General features: G+C 39.7%; 1 protein-coding gene across 5 annotated transcripts in view; it reads left to right on the forward strand.

Moving 5' to 3' along the window:
• Positions 1–15,709, forward strand: part of GART (phosphoribosylglycinamide formyltransferase, phosphoribosylglycinamide synthetase, phosphoribosylaminoimidazole synthetase) — a 26,852-nt gene continuing 11,143 nt past the window's right edge. The window contains exons 1-11 of one of the 5 annotated variants that reach the window (XM_022552855.3): positions 1–98; positions 2,792–2,977; positions 5,422–5,517; positions 5,994–6,168; positions 7,482–7,593; positions 8,656–8,724; positions 9,649–9,774; positions 10,621–10,708; positions 11,266–11,351; positions 11,540–11,708; positions 13,574–13,805. In XM_022552855.3, coding sequence (XP_022408563.2) covers positions 2,833–2,977; positions 5,422–5,517; positions 5,994–6,168; positions 7,482–7,593; positions 8,656–8,724; positions 9,649–9,774; positions 10,621–10,708; positions 11,266–11,351; positions 11,540–11,708; positions 13,574–13,805 — 1,298 coding nt within the window. In that variant the 5' untranslated portion in view covers positions 1–98; positions 2,792–2,832. Of the gene's footprint in view, positions 99–2,791; positions 2,978–5,421; positions 5,518–5,921; positions 6,169–7,481; positions 7,594–8,655; positions 8,725–9,648; positions 9,775–10,620; positions 10,709–11,265; positions 11,352–11,539; positions 11,709–13,573; positions 13,823–15,709 lie in introns of all 5 variants that reach the window. The other 4 variants (XM_022552856.2, XM_089910286.1, XM_089910287.1 and 1 more) reach the window with 4 other exon arrangements.

The raw sequence follows: 15,709 nt of genomic DNA on the forward strand, positions 1-15,709 counted from the left end.
GATCCCATCGGCCGACTTCCGGCGCGCGGCGGGAGAGTGGGCTCAGAGTGCGCAGCGAGGGTCTAAGTGCGAGCGCCCAGACAGCCTTGGGTCCGTGGGTAAGTTTCCTCCGCTTTTCAGGAAAGTACTTTTATGGTTTGGTTTGGGGATTACTATCAGGAATTGGATGAAACTGTAGGAACTGGTTTGGCGGTAGGGATTGTCCTCTTATTTTTAATCGCAGTGGGTGAGGGTTGGCCATGTGCTTTTCAGTTTTAACTGAGGTTTACATTGGATCTATCACTTTCTCTGCTTTGTAAGATGTCAGGGCCTTTTTGCATCTCTCTGCTTTTCTTAGGTTTTTTAGGTCATGCACCTAAATTGCATATTTTCTTATTTTGCATCCTTTGTCTCTAGCAGATTACTTAGTCCCATTTTGTAGTTGGTTTCCACCTTATTTTATTCACCAAGTCCTTTGTGTTTTGTTTTGTTTTCTTTTTTTTGGCAATGCTGCACAGCATGCAGTATCTAAGTTCCCTGACTAGGGATGGAATCCAGGCCCCCTGCAGTGGAAGCGCAGAGTCTTAACCACTGGACCGCCAGGGAAGTCCCAATTCACCAAGTCCTTTGAAATGGCTTTTCCTGGCTCTCTAATTCTCCTCGTGTTACCCATTTAGATGACTGAGGCCCAAGAAGGTTAAGTCCCTCAAGGTATCCCAGCTAGGAAGTCTTAACTCCTTAACTCAAACCTAGGCAACTCTGGCTGGCGGCCTCCTAGCCACTCCTGGGTGTAGATTCCCTCAGGCTGAGTCCTAATCCTGTTTCAGAGATCCGCGGCAGTAATCAGGATAATTTCCTTTCACTGACCCTCTTATTCAAACTAAACATAAATGTTTTCTCTAAATTTAAAGATACGTTCATTTCAGATATGTCGATACACGCAGCAAGTCTTTTCCAGTAAGCTAAAATAGTGTTTTTCTCCGAGATGATAATTTAGTAATTTTTTTCTTCCTCATATTTTCAAGTGTTAAAGAGTATCTGAAGCAAAATTGGTTCCGTTGGAATCCAGGCTACATCCCCACTTATCTATGTGACCTGCAGCAAGTTACATAACCTAACTGAGCCTTACTTATTTATCTGCAAAGCGGGCATGGTAATCCTATCTGCCTCACAGAATTCTTAAGATTAAGTGAAGTAATTCGTGAAAAGCATTTAGAATAGCATCTGGCACGAAGTTAGTGCTCAAAAAATCTTCTTTATATTAGCAAATTATATTTTTCTTTAAACATGTAATGCTAGCATCTCACGAGAAGTAACTGATTTCAGTTTTTCCTGTTATCAGTTTGCCTTCTACATAATTACATGTCTTCTGAAAATTAGTAAATGAATGTGACAAGTTATTCATTCCTTTGGCTTTTTTTTTTCTTGTTAGAATTTCTTTCTCTCCCTAAAGCATCAATTTGGCAAAAGTAATAAATAAAATATAGCAGGTTAGCATTTACTACTGCTGAGTGTAAGAAATTGTACTAATTGTTTATAAATGTCATTTCAATTCTTACTAGGCCTCATAAGACAAATTCTCTTAATTCCACCTTTTAAGATGTGAAGAAATTGAATTGCAGGTAGTAAGAACTTAACCAGGGTCACACTGTTAGCTTGAGAGATAGTTGCCTATCCTGCCCAGGATCAAATGCCAGAACTAAGCAAGACGTGTTCAAATTTGATTTTTGCCTTCTCTACCAATTTTCTGGCATATTGCACTAACTTCTTAAATAGGGGTCAGCAAACTACGCTCTTGTGCCAATCCTTCCTACTACCTGTTTTTGTACAGTCCACCAAATAAGAATAGTTTTTACATTGTTAAATGTTTGTGGGAAGAAAAGGAAAAGTGATGTTTCTGTGACACATGACAGTTATACAAAATTCAAATTGCAGTGTCCATAAATACAGTTTTATGGAAACACAGCCACAGTTATGCTTTATAAACCTCTGATAGCTTCCTGTTACTTAGAGCAGAAGTAGGCAAACTATGACCTACAGCCAACTGCCTATTTATGCAAGTTTTTACTGGACATAGCCAGGCCACATTTGTCTCTTGTCCAAGGCAGCTTTCATACTACAGTGGCAGAGTTCAGTAATTGCAACACAGACTATATGGCCCTCAGAAAATATTTACTATTTGACCCTTTATGGGCTCTAGTCTTAAACATTTCTTTGAATTTATTGTAACTTTAAAGTCTATTATTTATAAGACTAAAGGTTTAAAAACAGTTATTTTCAATTTGGCGTCTAAAGTTAAAACATTTTCATTTTTAACTGAGATTTGATGATTTTTAAATCTTCTAAAAGTGAAGCCCAGGGACTTCCCTGGTGTCCCAGTGGGTGGGAGTCTGCCCTCCCAATGCAGGGGGCCAGGGTTCAATCCCTGGTCCGGGTAGCTGGATCCCGCATGCATGCCGCAGCTAGCAGTCTGCATGCTGCAACTAAAAGATTCCGCATGCCGCAACAAAGATCCCACATGCCGCAGCTAAGACCGAGCACGGCCAAAATAAATAAATAAAAGTGAAGCCCAAAGAAGGGTGATTGTTCATAGATTTTGCTTTAATGCAATAAGGAGCTTTAAAGTACTGCTCTAATCCTTAAGAGTACACAGTCATATTTCTCAAATTATGAATCCTAGTTTTTCACAAATAAATTGCTGGGATAAAATGTTATTTGTATGATTACAAATAACTACTTAAATCATATTTAGAAATCGTGGTTTCTAAAGTATATGTATTCTAAACTATCAACTGTGGTTTTCTTTCTGCAGCTTTCATTTTCCTGCTGAATTCCTGCTTTGCAGACTGAGCAATGGCAGCCCGAGTACTTGTAATTGGCAATGGAGGAAGGGAACATACTCTGGCCTGGAAACTTGCACAGTCTAATCATGTCAAACAAGTGTTAGTTACCCCAGGAAATGCAGGCACTGCCTGCTCTGAAAAGATTTCGAACACTGGTAATCATTTTTTTGAAGTAAAAGTGAACGATTGTAAATGATAAAACTGTCATTCACATCTCTTCTTTATAAAGGTCAATTGCTGTTCAGATTTGAATGCTTTTTTTAACCCAGAAATTTATGTGGTAATTTGAATACTTGCCATATGTTGTAATTTAAGGTATCCTGTTGTTCAGAGTGTATCATTTTCTTACCTTAGATTATTTTAAACCTTACAAAACACGTCCACTGAAAAAGTTACAAAATGCCTAATATAGGTTAAAGGTGTTTTGGTGTGTATTTTGGGGAATGCAAAACTGAGCAGTGCTATTAAATGTAAGTTCTGGCAATTCTTACTCCATAATAGATCTCAGCCTTCATCTCTTCCACTGGTAAATAGGAAAAGATGATTGATTCTTATGCTGCATTAAATTCTTCAGTGACTTCTCATAGTAGTCAGCATAAAACTCAAACTCCTGTCCTTACGAAACCCTCTGTGATCTGGCCTCTGCCGGCCTTTCCAGGCGGATCTTTTATAGCCCTTGTTTTCTTTTCACTGTGCCCTATCCCTGCAGTCCTGCCAGTATCCCCAACAGAGCTGCCTTGGACTTTGTTCTCACTCCCAGCATGACTGGCTCTTCATCATGCAGGTCTCAACTTATGTTACCATCTCAAAGAGGACTTTCCTAAAGTTTCTAAGTAAAGCATGTTCACCCCCCAATTCATTTGTTTTCAATCATGAACTATTATCTGTATCTTCTTTTACTTTTGTCTGTCTCCTATCTTCATTTCCCTCCTAGAACATAAGCTCTAGAATGTAAACTGCATGAGGGCAAGGAAGTCGCATGTCTTTTTTTAAATAAATTTATTTATTTATTTTTGGCTGCGATGGGTCTTCATTGCTGCGTGTGGGCTTTCTCTCGTTGTGGCGAGCGGGGTCTACACTTCGTTGCGGTGAATGGCCTTCTCATTGCGGTGATTTCCTTGTTGCAGAGCGCAGGCTCTAAGTGCGCAGGCTTCAGTAGTTGTGGCTCACGGGCTCTAGAGCACAGGCTCAGCAGTTGTGGCGCACGGGCTTAGTTGCTCCGCGGCATGTGGGATCTTCTAGGACCAGGGCTCGAACCAGTGTCCCCTGCATTGGCAGGGAGATTCTTAACCACTGTACCACCAGGGAAGTCCCGTGTCTCCTGTCTTATTTTGCACTGTGTGCAATGTGCCTAGTACCCTACGTGGCACATAATATTTATGGAGAGAACATAGACCCAGCAAGGTACCAACTGGGAGAAGATAATTGTGTACATAGGAGCAAAAATAATAAGAAAAAGATAAGAAAATATCCGCTTCCCTGGGATCTTAACTCTAGGAGTGAGGTATTGTGTTTTTTTTTTTTTTAAAGAAATGGCACATTTTATCTAGATGCAATTGATGTTATACAGACCAGCCCATGAAAATCTCCCAATATTGTCATGAGGCTGCTATCACTTGTAGTGACAGGTTAGGTGTGTCATCTTCCTCTTGCCACCCTTTGCTGTGCTGAGGTAGTTGGCTCTGTTCAGCCCAGTTGTGTTTGCAGCTACTAACCCAGAGTGCATGGTACTCCATCCTTATCCCACTCAGGCAGTTCCTGTAGATTGAGAACTCTGCCTTTTCTGCACTTATCCCCTACACATCACAAATACCACATATGTACAGAGACTTCAGCCAGCTTAAGAATGGTGGCCCAAATAACAGTGTAGCAGAAGAGCGCCTATAGAACCTACTCATGATTAATATATGGTTGATCCTACTACTACTTAGAACTCCCATCAAGAAAGAAAATTTACCTGGCTTGTACATTGGAGAAGTGAGCTAGGTCTTAAAAGTCATCCTTCAGTTCTTAGCTTAAACGTCTTTGCACAGAGACCCTTTCTGGCTTAATCAGAAATAGCCTCCCAGTTTACCTCACATCAGATTTGCCTAATTGTTCACACTTTGTATTATTTTGCTTGGATATTTATAACTCAACATTCCCACAGTGAAATATAAGCATCTTAAATATAGGGACCCTGTTTGTGTTTACATCTTAACCTGGTGACTAGGGCAGTATCTGGCATATAGCAGTTCTCAGTAAATCTTGAATGAATGACATTTAAAAGACCAGTTTCTGAGTATATTCTCTGGTACACTTTTTTGTTTACAATCAACACTGGCAACATGAACACCATAGTCAAGAAAGTATAGCTCTTGGAAAACTTACTCAGTTCTCTGCTATCACTGTAGTGATAACAAAGCAGAGAACTGAGCTTTGTTGGTTAGCCTGATGTACTGTGCTCTGAATTTCTCATGGTGAAACCCATCTGTACCAGTAAAAGAAAACCAACAATTAATAGGCATACCAAAGTATAGTACTTGCATTTCAGATAGACAGTTAACTTAAAGAATGTTTTTATAAACAAGGTGGGTTTGTTTCTTTTTTCTTTTCACAGACATCTCAATCAGTGATCACACTGCCCTTGCACAGTTCTGCAAAGATGAGAAAATTGAATTTGTAGTTGTTGGACCAGAGGCACCTCTGGCTGCTGGTAAAGTTCATTTCTGTTTATTATTATGGTATACACCGTGCTAACAGGAGCTTGGAGATCATCTCATCTAATACATTTTACAGATGAGGATTTCTAATATAATACACTGAAAAAGCTTTCACCCTCTTGAAATTTATGGATTCTAGGATTTCCCCCCCCCAAGCATCAGTAGTATGAATAATAAGACTAAATTTGAATGAGAGATCAAATTTGCAGCTGTAGGAAATATTTTGTTTTTATTCTGCTCTATTCTGGTGTCTATTTAATAATCCATATATTTGAATATCACACATGATTTTTGTTGGATTTGAATCATGTGTCAGTAGCATTTTGTTTATATCCTATATAAAACATGAAAAACGTAGTTATTCTCTGCCATTTGCCTCATTTCAATGTATATTTAGCCTGATCCTAATTCTTCAGAATGAAAAGGCCCTGCAGAGAGCTGGGCTACGGCTGCTTGTTTCCATCCCTAGGAATTGTTGGGAGCCTGACATCTGCAGGAGTGCGGTGCTTTGGCCCTACAGCAGAAGCAGCTCAGTTAGAGTCAAGCAAGAGATTTGCCAAAGAGTTTATGGACCGACATGGAATCCCAACTGCACAGTGGAGAGCTTTCACCAAAGCTGAAGAAGCCTGCTGCTTCATTATGAGGTAAATAGAAGATAGCCTGTGAAGGGCACTTGTTATATGATATTTGAATATACGGGTCACTTTTATATTACGAGTTTATAGTAAGATAATTCTAGGGGAAAACTCATAGGATGTAGACTGCCTTTTTCCAACATCAAAATAAAATGGGATTTACTCTTGCGGTCTTGCAGAAAGATAATTTTTTTTTTAAGATAAATTTTTTAATGTTTGTTGCTGAATAGTTTCTAGGGGAAAAGGATACATTTGGTTGTATAGGTGTTCCCTCTTAGCCAAATTGACACAGTGGCATCTTACCACATAAAGGATAGTGATTTTTTTCATCAATAATTAACTAGAGTGAGGAATCATCACTTGGCCTTCTGCCACCACTGTTCAATCCTAAATCTTAAAATTAAACATCCTGTTCTCTATTATATGGAGAACATTGAGCAATAAATGAATGTTGGTAGATACATGCCTTTGCCCCCTATTTTTGTTGACACTTTTCCTTTTTACCTGGTATGTTTTCTTTTTAGTTGGGTCAGTTTCATTCTTTGTTTTTTCTTCATCCTACATTGAATTTTATTATTCCCTAGTAGCCAGATACCTTCCAAGTAACAATTTTGTTACTTACTTTGGGTAAGTCTCCTTCTAGATCTCCAGTTCTACTCAACAGAAGAAACTACCAACAACAGTTTCTTATGTGTACTTGGAGAAATGATCTGTGTATCCATGCTTATATTGGTCTTATACAGCTACATCTTTTTTTTTTTTTTTTTTTTTTTTTTTTGGCGGTACACGGGCCTCTCACTGTTGTGGCCTCTCCCGCTGCGGAGCACAGGCTCCGGACGCGCAGGCCCAGCGGCTATGGCTCACGGGCCCAGCCGCTCCGCGGCATGTGGGATCTTCCCGGACCGGGGCACGAACCCGTGTCCCCTGCATTGGCAGGCGGACTCTCAACCACTGTGCCACCAGGGAAGCCCTACAGCTACATCTTTTACTTGAAGGAGAGCATGATTCATTACTTTGTATTGTATCTTAAAAGGTCATTCCATATTCATGCTATGCAAGTGCTGTTTTCCCCCAAAGATTTTGCTTATATGATCTCATGATAAGTGAGAAAAGCAAAACTGTATGTACCATATGACCACAACTATAAAGGAATACATAGGAAAAAAAATCCTGGCAGGAAGTACATCAAAATGGTGTTAGCAGTTTTTTTTTTTTCTGCTTTTCAGTTGTTGCTATAGCATATTATTACACAATGCCAAAGCATTTTAAACTTTTGAATCTTAAAGATTTATTGGATATTGAAATTTACTCTGTCTTCACAGTGCAGACTTCCCTGCTTTGGTTGTGAAGGCCAGTGGTCTTGCAGCTGGGAAAGGGGTAGTTGTCGCAAAGAGCAAAGAAGAGGCCTGCAAAGCTGTACAGGAGATTATGCAGGTAAGTTGATCCCTCTTAAAAAGTTTATAATTTTCTAGTCACACTGGATAAATAAATACTGTTAAGCTTACAAATATTCCTCAAGGCAAGGAAAACGTATAGCAAACAGTTATTTTTCATAGTACTATGTATTATAATCCATCTCTATAAAAGGGTTATTACACATCTACACTGATGGCTAAACTATGATTCTGTTCTTTGCAAGTAAGTTCTGTTTAGCATCCTTTGTTGTCTGCTCTGAAAGGTAGAAAGTCCTCAGACTACAGAACATATAAATAAATACTCAACAATCCATGAGGACAAAAAAAGTATTTATCCTTTGTGTCTCAGGTCTAAGAAAAGTGAAGCAATGAATTAATATACTTAGCTTTTTATGATCCTTCTTGGTTGTTGTGGGTTTCTCCCCCTTGTGGAAATCTGTTTTCACAGACATTAGTATAATTATTGTAAGCAAACATAAGTCAGAAATAAGAGTTAAATGGTAATGATGAACACATCTGTTTTTCTGTTAACCTTATTTGAAACTGGAAAGCTGGATCCCCGGAAGAGTTTAAATGATGTGTTCATCTCGTCTGTACCAGTGCTAACTCTACATCATTGCAACTCTGACAATAGGAAACTTTCGGGCTTCCCTTGTGCACAGTGGTTAAGAATCCAACTGCCAGTGCAGGGGACACGGGTTCGAGCCCTGGTCTGGGAAGATCTCACATGCCGCGGAGCAACTAAGCCCGCGCACCACAACTACCGAGCCTGCGCTCTAGAGCCCGCGAGCCACAACTACTGAAGCCCGCGCACCACAATGAAGAGTAGCCCCCACTCGGGGCAACCAGAGAAAAGCCTGTGTGCACCAATGAAGACCCAATGCAGCCACAAATAAATAAATAAAATAAAAATAGGAAACATTCATATATGTTCCTTTGCAGCTTTCAGAGAGAGAAAGAGAAATTATAATACTAGTGCGTTGGTTCATAATACAAATGGTGCAAAATGACAACAGCCAATTAAGTAAATAATAAAAGCTTATAATTTATTTCTCTTTGTTTTGTTTTTATCGACAATAAGGATAAAGCTTTTGGAGAAGCTGGAGAAACAACTGTCATTGAAGAACTTCTTGAAGGAGAAGAGGTGTCTGTATGTATATTCATCTTTTGGACTTTTACAGAGTATAAGCTGTGTTATCTGACCTATGATCCCATAAAAGGCTTGGTTTACTCTGGTCGCTTCATCCAAGAGCATAAACTGAGCAGTTACACAGGAATTTGTATACGTTTAGTATTTCAGATACAAATGAAAAAAGAATTTATCTTCTTTTTTTTAAATATATAAGCTTATTTATTTTTGGCTGCATTGGGTCTGTTGCTGCGCGGGCTTTTTCTAGTTGCTGAGAGCTGCGGGGCTACTCTTTGTTGCAGTGCGCGGGCTTCTCATTGCGGTGGCTTCTCTTGTTGCAGAGCACGGGCTCTAGGTGTGCAGTCTTCGGTAGTTGTGGCACATGGCCTCAGTGATTGTGGTTCTCAGGCTCAGTTGTGGCTCACAGACTCTGGAGCACAGGCTCAGTAGTTGTGCCACATGGGCTTAGTTTTCTCCGCAGCATGGGGGATCTTCCCAGAACAGGGTTCGAACCTGTGTCCCCTGCATTGGCAGGCAGATTCTTAACCACTGCACCGCCAGGGAAGTCCGAAGAATTTATCTTCTTTTAATCATCCCCAGTGTAGCAGTAGGCAAATTGGACTTACATCATCCCCGGTGTAGCAGTAGGCAAATTGGATTTATATCACCCATTATTTAAACAGGGGAAAGGTTGAAATTTTTTACTTTGAGAGTAGCGCCCCCCCCCCCCAACCTAGCTCAAAAATTACAGATCCTTCAGAACAGAGTATACAGGATCTTTTGATTATCTAGGAAACTTAGGGTTATTTATGTTTTAAATCATTTTACTTTAAAAAAGAAAACTTCTCCTCTAATTAGAGTTAAGGTACATATAGTTCTCCTTATTAAATTATTTTTTTACTTTTTGGCATTTAGGGTTAAGTGGACCGTTTGTTTTCTCTACAGTGTCTGTGCTTCACTGATGGAAAGACTGTGGCCCCTATGCCCCCAGCACAGGACCATAAGCGATTGCTGGAGGGAGATCAGGGCCCCAACACAGGGGGAATGGGAGCCTATTGTCCAGCACCTCAGGTACTTCACAGAGGCTCAGCTGAAGTTCAGTAGTCATTTTTTGGTCTTCTCAAAGAGCTCTTAGACACTTTGGTTTTTTTCTGTAAATGATAGTACTGATCAGCAAATTGGTTTTCCTGTTACATGAAAAGTGTCTCTTCTGGTCTTACTCTAAAACTAACCTTTCCTAAAAGCCTTTGAGGAACTAACTTAAGTATCGATTGAACAGACCCTTCTAGCCCCTCCTTATTCATCTTTGGATATCCAGGGCCCTATACACAAGTGCTCAGTAAGAGTGGGTATGGTGAATTGAGAACCAGGTCAGACTACCATTTGTTCTTCTAGTCTTTCTACTTCATAACGGATAGAGCATGTTTCCAAACAATTCCTTGACAGTGTTTATGAAAAATATGCACTGAGCATATCATAACTAGATTAGCACTTCAGAAACTCACCCATTTCCTTCCACTGCTGATAGTTTTAATTGTTTGTGCTAATAATATGGTGCCTGTTAGACATTTTTCTTAAGTAAAAGATTAAAAACCAAACAGGGTTTACTTTAGACTTTGTGTATTAAAACTACCATTTGGTAAAAGTGATTTTATTTATATATATTTTTTACTTAAAAAAAATTGTTTATTTATTTATTTTGGCTGCACTGGGTCTCAGTTGCAGCATGTGGACTCTTAGTTGCAGCATGCATGTGCAATAATTTCTACAATTAATTTATGAACTCTAGATTCTCAATTTATAGGCTAATGAGGTATGCATAGAATATACTATAAGTATACAAAGGAGCCTCAGTGTGGGCGAGGACTTTTTCAGTTAAATACCAGTTACATTTAAATAAGTCTCTATGTTCCCTAGGTTTCTAAGGATTTGTTGCTAAAAATTAAAAATACTATTCTTCAGAAGACAGTGGATGGCATGCAGCAGGAGGGTGTGCCATACACAGGTAAGCATATTGATGTCATTGTGGACATTATTTATAAAGTAAGTTTGCACCATTTTCTTTTTTTATAAATTTATTTATTATTATTTATTTTTGGCCACATTGGGTCTTTGTTGCTGCACACGGCTTTCTCTAGTTGCTGCAAGCACGGGCTACTCTTCGTTGCAGTGCGCGGGCTTCTCATTGCGGTGGCTTCTCTTGTTGTGGAGCTCGGGCTCTAGGTGCCCAGGCTTCAGTAGTTGTGGCACGTGGGCTCAGTAGTTGTGGCTCACGGGCTCTAGAGCACAGGCTCGGTAGATGTGGTACATGGGCTTAGTTGCTACGCGGCCTGTGGGATCTTCCCAGCAGGGCTCGAACCCGTGTCCCCTGCACTGGCAGGTGGATTCTTAACCACAGTGCCACCAGGGAAGCCCACCATTTTCTTTTTTTAATTGACCACTGTTATAACATTTGTTACAGCCATTCCAAAACTTTCAGTACTATAAGTTTATATTCTGATTTTCATAGTCACAATACAGTGTCTTCATTATAGATTTTTTTTTTCCCATTTTTTAACGAAGGTATCCTCTATGCTGGTATAATGCTGACCAAGGATGGCCCAAAAGTTCTGGAGTTTAATTGCCGTTTTGGTGATCCAGAGTGCCAAGTAAGTAATAAAGATAATAATATAAAGTGTTACTTTGTAGAATATGTGTGCTGTTTTAATCTTAGGATTTATCAGCCTTGAAATAATTACCTTTGAGAAACATATGCAAGTTCTGGTATCCCAGTGAATAAAATGTCTAAGGACAACTGAAATTTCTCTCAGTTGCCATGTTGATTATGTTTTTCCAGGTGATCCTCCCACTTCTTAAAAGTGACCTTTATGAAGTGATTCAGTCTACCTTAGATGGCCTGCTCTGCACATCTCTGCCTGTTTGGCTTGACAACCGCACTGCCGTAACTGTGGTCATGGCAAGTAAAGGTTATCCAGGAGACTACACCAAAGGTGTAGAGATAACAGGTGAATATCAGAGAACAAAAGGTTGGATTGCAATGTGATAAGTGACCAGTACCACAGTAGGCCTTTGTCCCATTCAATGTTGTGTTCCTTTTAAGGGTTTAGAGGCATCAGTAACCTTTTAGGGGTTTCTAACATAAGCATGTTGCTTGTTGGATACGGGTGTCCAGATATCCAAAATTACTGTATTTAAAGAACTGCCGTCCGTTTCTCTTCCTGCACAGCGAAGACTTAAGTGGGCCTAGCTAAGTTTCCAGAGAATCACCCAGTGCTGCTTTTCTCATCCATCCTCCAAGAGCCAGGAAGATAATAGGAATGTATGAGAGTTGGAGGAACTTTAATATAAATTACATCAAGGAGAAAATTTCAGGGCTTGATCTCTGAATGATCACAAATTAACCCCCCAGTTTGCAGTGCACCCCATGGTCACTTTGATGGCAGAATTAAAAGTTTCAGAAGTATAGCCTTCTCTTCTGTTTCTCCTTAGAGGAGGTGAGGCATCTAGTTAAATGATGTTAGATAAAGCAGTGTTTTAAAATGCTAAATAAGTTCCAGCACGATAAGGCCAACACCAGACCTTTCAAATCCCTAGCAGGCTGTCATTTGGCCTCCCTTAATACCCCAATACTGTGTTTGATACAAACACCCTATTTACTGTCTTACCCAGACAGTAAGTCCATTGCCCTGTGCATCCCATACATGGCAGCTGGGCAGTTAGGAGCTGATTGCCTTTTAAAATGAAGAAAGGGAAGGGATAGAATCAAGATCTTTTGTATTGTTGAAATTTTCCTAAGATTGGGGTGACAGGTGTCATAGTTATTTCTGACACCCCAATATTGGGTGTTACTGATACCGCCACATACTTGAGTACCTGTGACTGAACGCCCCTATGTTATAAAAACACCTGGAGGGACCTCCCTGGTGGTCCAGTGGGTAAGACTGCGCTCCCAATACAGGGGGCCCAGGTTCGATCCCTGGTCAGGGAACTAGATCCCGCACGTGTGCCGCAACTAAGAACCTGCATGCCACAACTAAGACCCAGAGCAGCCAAAATAAATAAATAATATATAAATATTTTGAAAAAATAAAAACACCTAGAGAAGACACGATATTATAAACAACTACAATAAAAAAAATGTTTTAAAGAAAATTTGATACAGCAAAAACACAAAAACACCTAGGGAAGATGTGTATTAACAGATTACCAAATATGGTGCTAAAAGAGAAATGGAAAAGGACAAACTAGGGATATGAAAGTTTTTTGGGGGGGACTTCCCTGCTGGCACAGTGGATAAGAACCCGCCTGCCAATGCAGGGGACATGGCTTCGTGCCCCCATCCGGGAAGATCCCACATGCCATGGAGCGGCTGCGCCCGTGAGCCATGGCCGCTGAGCCTGCGCGTCCAGAGCCTGTGCTCCGCAACGGGAGAGGCCCTAACAGTGAGAGGCCCGCGTACCGCAAAAAAAAAAAAAAAAAAAAATGCAGGATTTATTCATGATGTTTAGGTTTTGTTAATTTTTTTTTTTTAACTTTTCAGGAGAAAATAACTTTATGCTTCTAGTTTCAAACTTTTCAGGGCTTAGCTTCTTTTTTTTCCCTTCCTTATTGAAATAATCATTCTTACATGAGATTTATGATAACACAAGGTTTTAGTAATACAGTTATCACCCTAGAGCAGAACAGACTGTTCTTAGGAGAAAGGCTGTATTTACTATAATATTACATTAATTCCTTTCTGATAGAATTCTTGTGAAGATTCATTTAAGTGAAGTAAAGATTTTATTTTAAAAAATAACCTCTGGAAATTATAAGCCACAGTGTAGAATATTATTACTGCAATTGATATGTCAAATATGCTCTCTTACAGGGTTTCCTGAGGCTCAAGCTTTAGGACTAGAGGTGTTCCAAGCAGGCACTGCCCTAAAAGATGGCAAAGTGGTGACTAACGGGGGTAGGGTCCTTACAGTAACGGCCATCCGGGAAAATCTCATCTCAGCCCTTGAAGAAGCCAAGAAAGGACTAGCTGCTATAAAGTTTGAGGGGGCCATTTATAGGAAGGACATTGGCTATCGTGCCATAGCTTTCCTCCAGCAGCCCAGGTAAACTTCTGACCAAGGTGATTATAGCACAGCTTCAGAACTGGCATAAATGGTGATGTAGAAAACTCCATTAACCCTGTACTAAGTCATTCTGTATTCTTAACTCTAAGAGACTGATCTGATTTTTTTATATATATATAAATTATTTATTTATTTTATTTTTGGCTGTGTTGGGTCTTCGTTGCTGGTGTGGGCTTTCTCTAGTTGTGGTGAGTGGGGCTACTCTTCGTTGCGGTGCTCGGGCTTCTCATTGCGGTGGCTTCTCTTGCTGCGGAGCACAGGCTGTAGGTGTGCAGGCTTAGTAGTTGTGGCTCATGGGCTTAGGTGTTCCGTGGCATGTGGTATCTTCCCAGACCAGGGCTCGAACCCGTGTCCCCTGCATCGGCAGGCGGATTCTTAACCACTGTGCCACCAGGGAAGCCCGACTGATCTGATTTTGATTTGCATTTAGTTTGAATTGAAACTACTAGTTACAGCAATATTCAAATGAAATGGAAAAAACTTCATGGTAGCTCATGTTTGAAAAGCTCAATAAGATCAGTGCTGTTGAAAGATTTTTTCTCATTGTACGTTTTAGATATATGCAATCAGTTGTCAATTATTCATCAGTAAAGAAGGGGGAAGGGTTTTTTTTCCTTGAGTTATCATATATTTATATATTACTGTTGTATTTATCTTTTTTTAATATATTTATTTACTTTTGGCTTCATTGAGTCTTCATTGCTGCACGTGGGCTTTCTCTAGTTGTGGCGAGTAGGGGCTATTCTTTGTTGTGGTGCGCAGGCTTCTTGTTACAGAGAACGGGCTCTAGGTGCACAGGCTTCAGTAGTTGTGGCACGCGGGCTTAGCAGTTGTGGCTCTCAGGCTCTAGAGCACAGGTTCAGTAGCTGTGGCGCCCGGGTTTAGCTGCTCCACGCATGTGGGATCTTCCTGGTCCAGGGCACGAACCTGTGTCCCTGCATTGGCAGGCAGATTCTTAACCACTGTTCCACCAGGGAAATCCCTGTTGTATTTATCTTAGTTCATGATTTTGTCAAAGAATTCAGGATGAAAATATTGGTTGTCTAACTTTGCAACTTTATTTGATTGTACTATAAATTTTGGCCATCTCATTTGGTCACTGCATTTATATTATTACTGAAATGTATTTTGTAACCCTTTATTGATTCATTTATTGTCATATACAACTAACTATTCCTTTGTAAAATCAATGAACTATTAACTGCAAATGTGGGTATTTTGATCTCATACAATTACTATTGCTCATTGAGTTCATCTATGAGAAATAAATGTGTTTTAGGACAAAATGAGAAATTTTTAGCAACTTAATTCAAGTTACATTGTTACTGATAGGCAAATTTTTTAAGGTTAAATAATGGAATTTTTTTTGAACATTAAAATACCATGCTAAAATTTTATTTTTTATTTTAAAATGACTAGATTCTATTGAAATAACCTATTTCAAGTGACTTGAAATCTTAATACTCATCTGATTCTTCAAAGATGAACAAGATGAGAGGCTACAGTGCCAATTGCTACCTGACAAAAGAGTTGTTTTTAACCAGTAGAACTTCGTTTCCTATATAAGCATGACCCCAGACTGCTAACTTTATTGGAGTTAACTGCCACATTTCTCTCAAGTCTGTACCCTGGCACCTTGCTTCTAATAAAACTTGACATATTTCTTCACGTATCCCTGAATCCCACTAATCCAGAGTTGTCATTTTTGTAAGGCAAGACTAATGAAGTCACATTGCCATTTATAAACTTGATCTCTAAATGTACTGTTCCAACTTGTTGGCACTATTATAGATGGAAATGATGCACTGAATATCATTACCTGGTTTTGCTTTTTTTAGAGTTTTTTAAATCTTATTTCTTACTGTCTTTAGTTATAAGGAAAT

This window comes from Delphinapterus leucas, chromosome 4 (genome assembly GCF_059928025.1).
Source record: "Delphinapterus leucas isolate spDelLeu-1000000601 "Yukka" chromosome 4, BTC_Dleu_Yukka2, whole genome shotgun sequence".
Classification (NCBI taxonomy): Eukaryota; Metazoa; Chordata; class Mammalia; order Artiodactyla; family Monodontidae; genus Delphinapterus; species Delphinapterus leucas.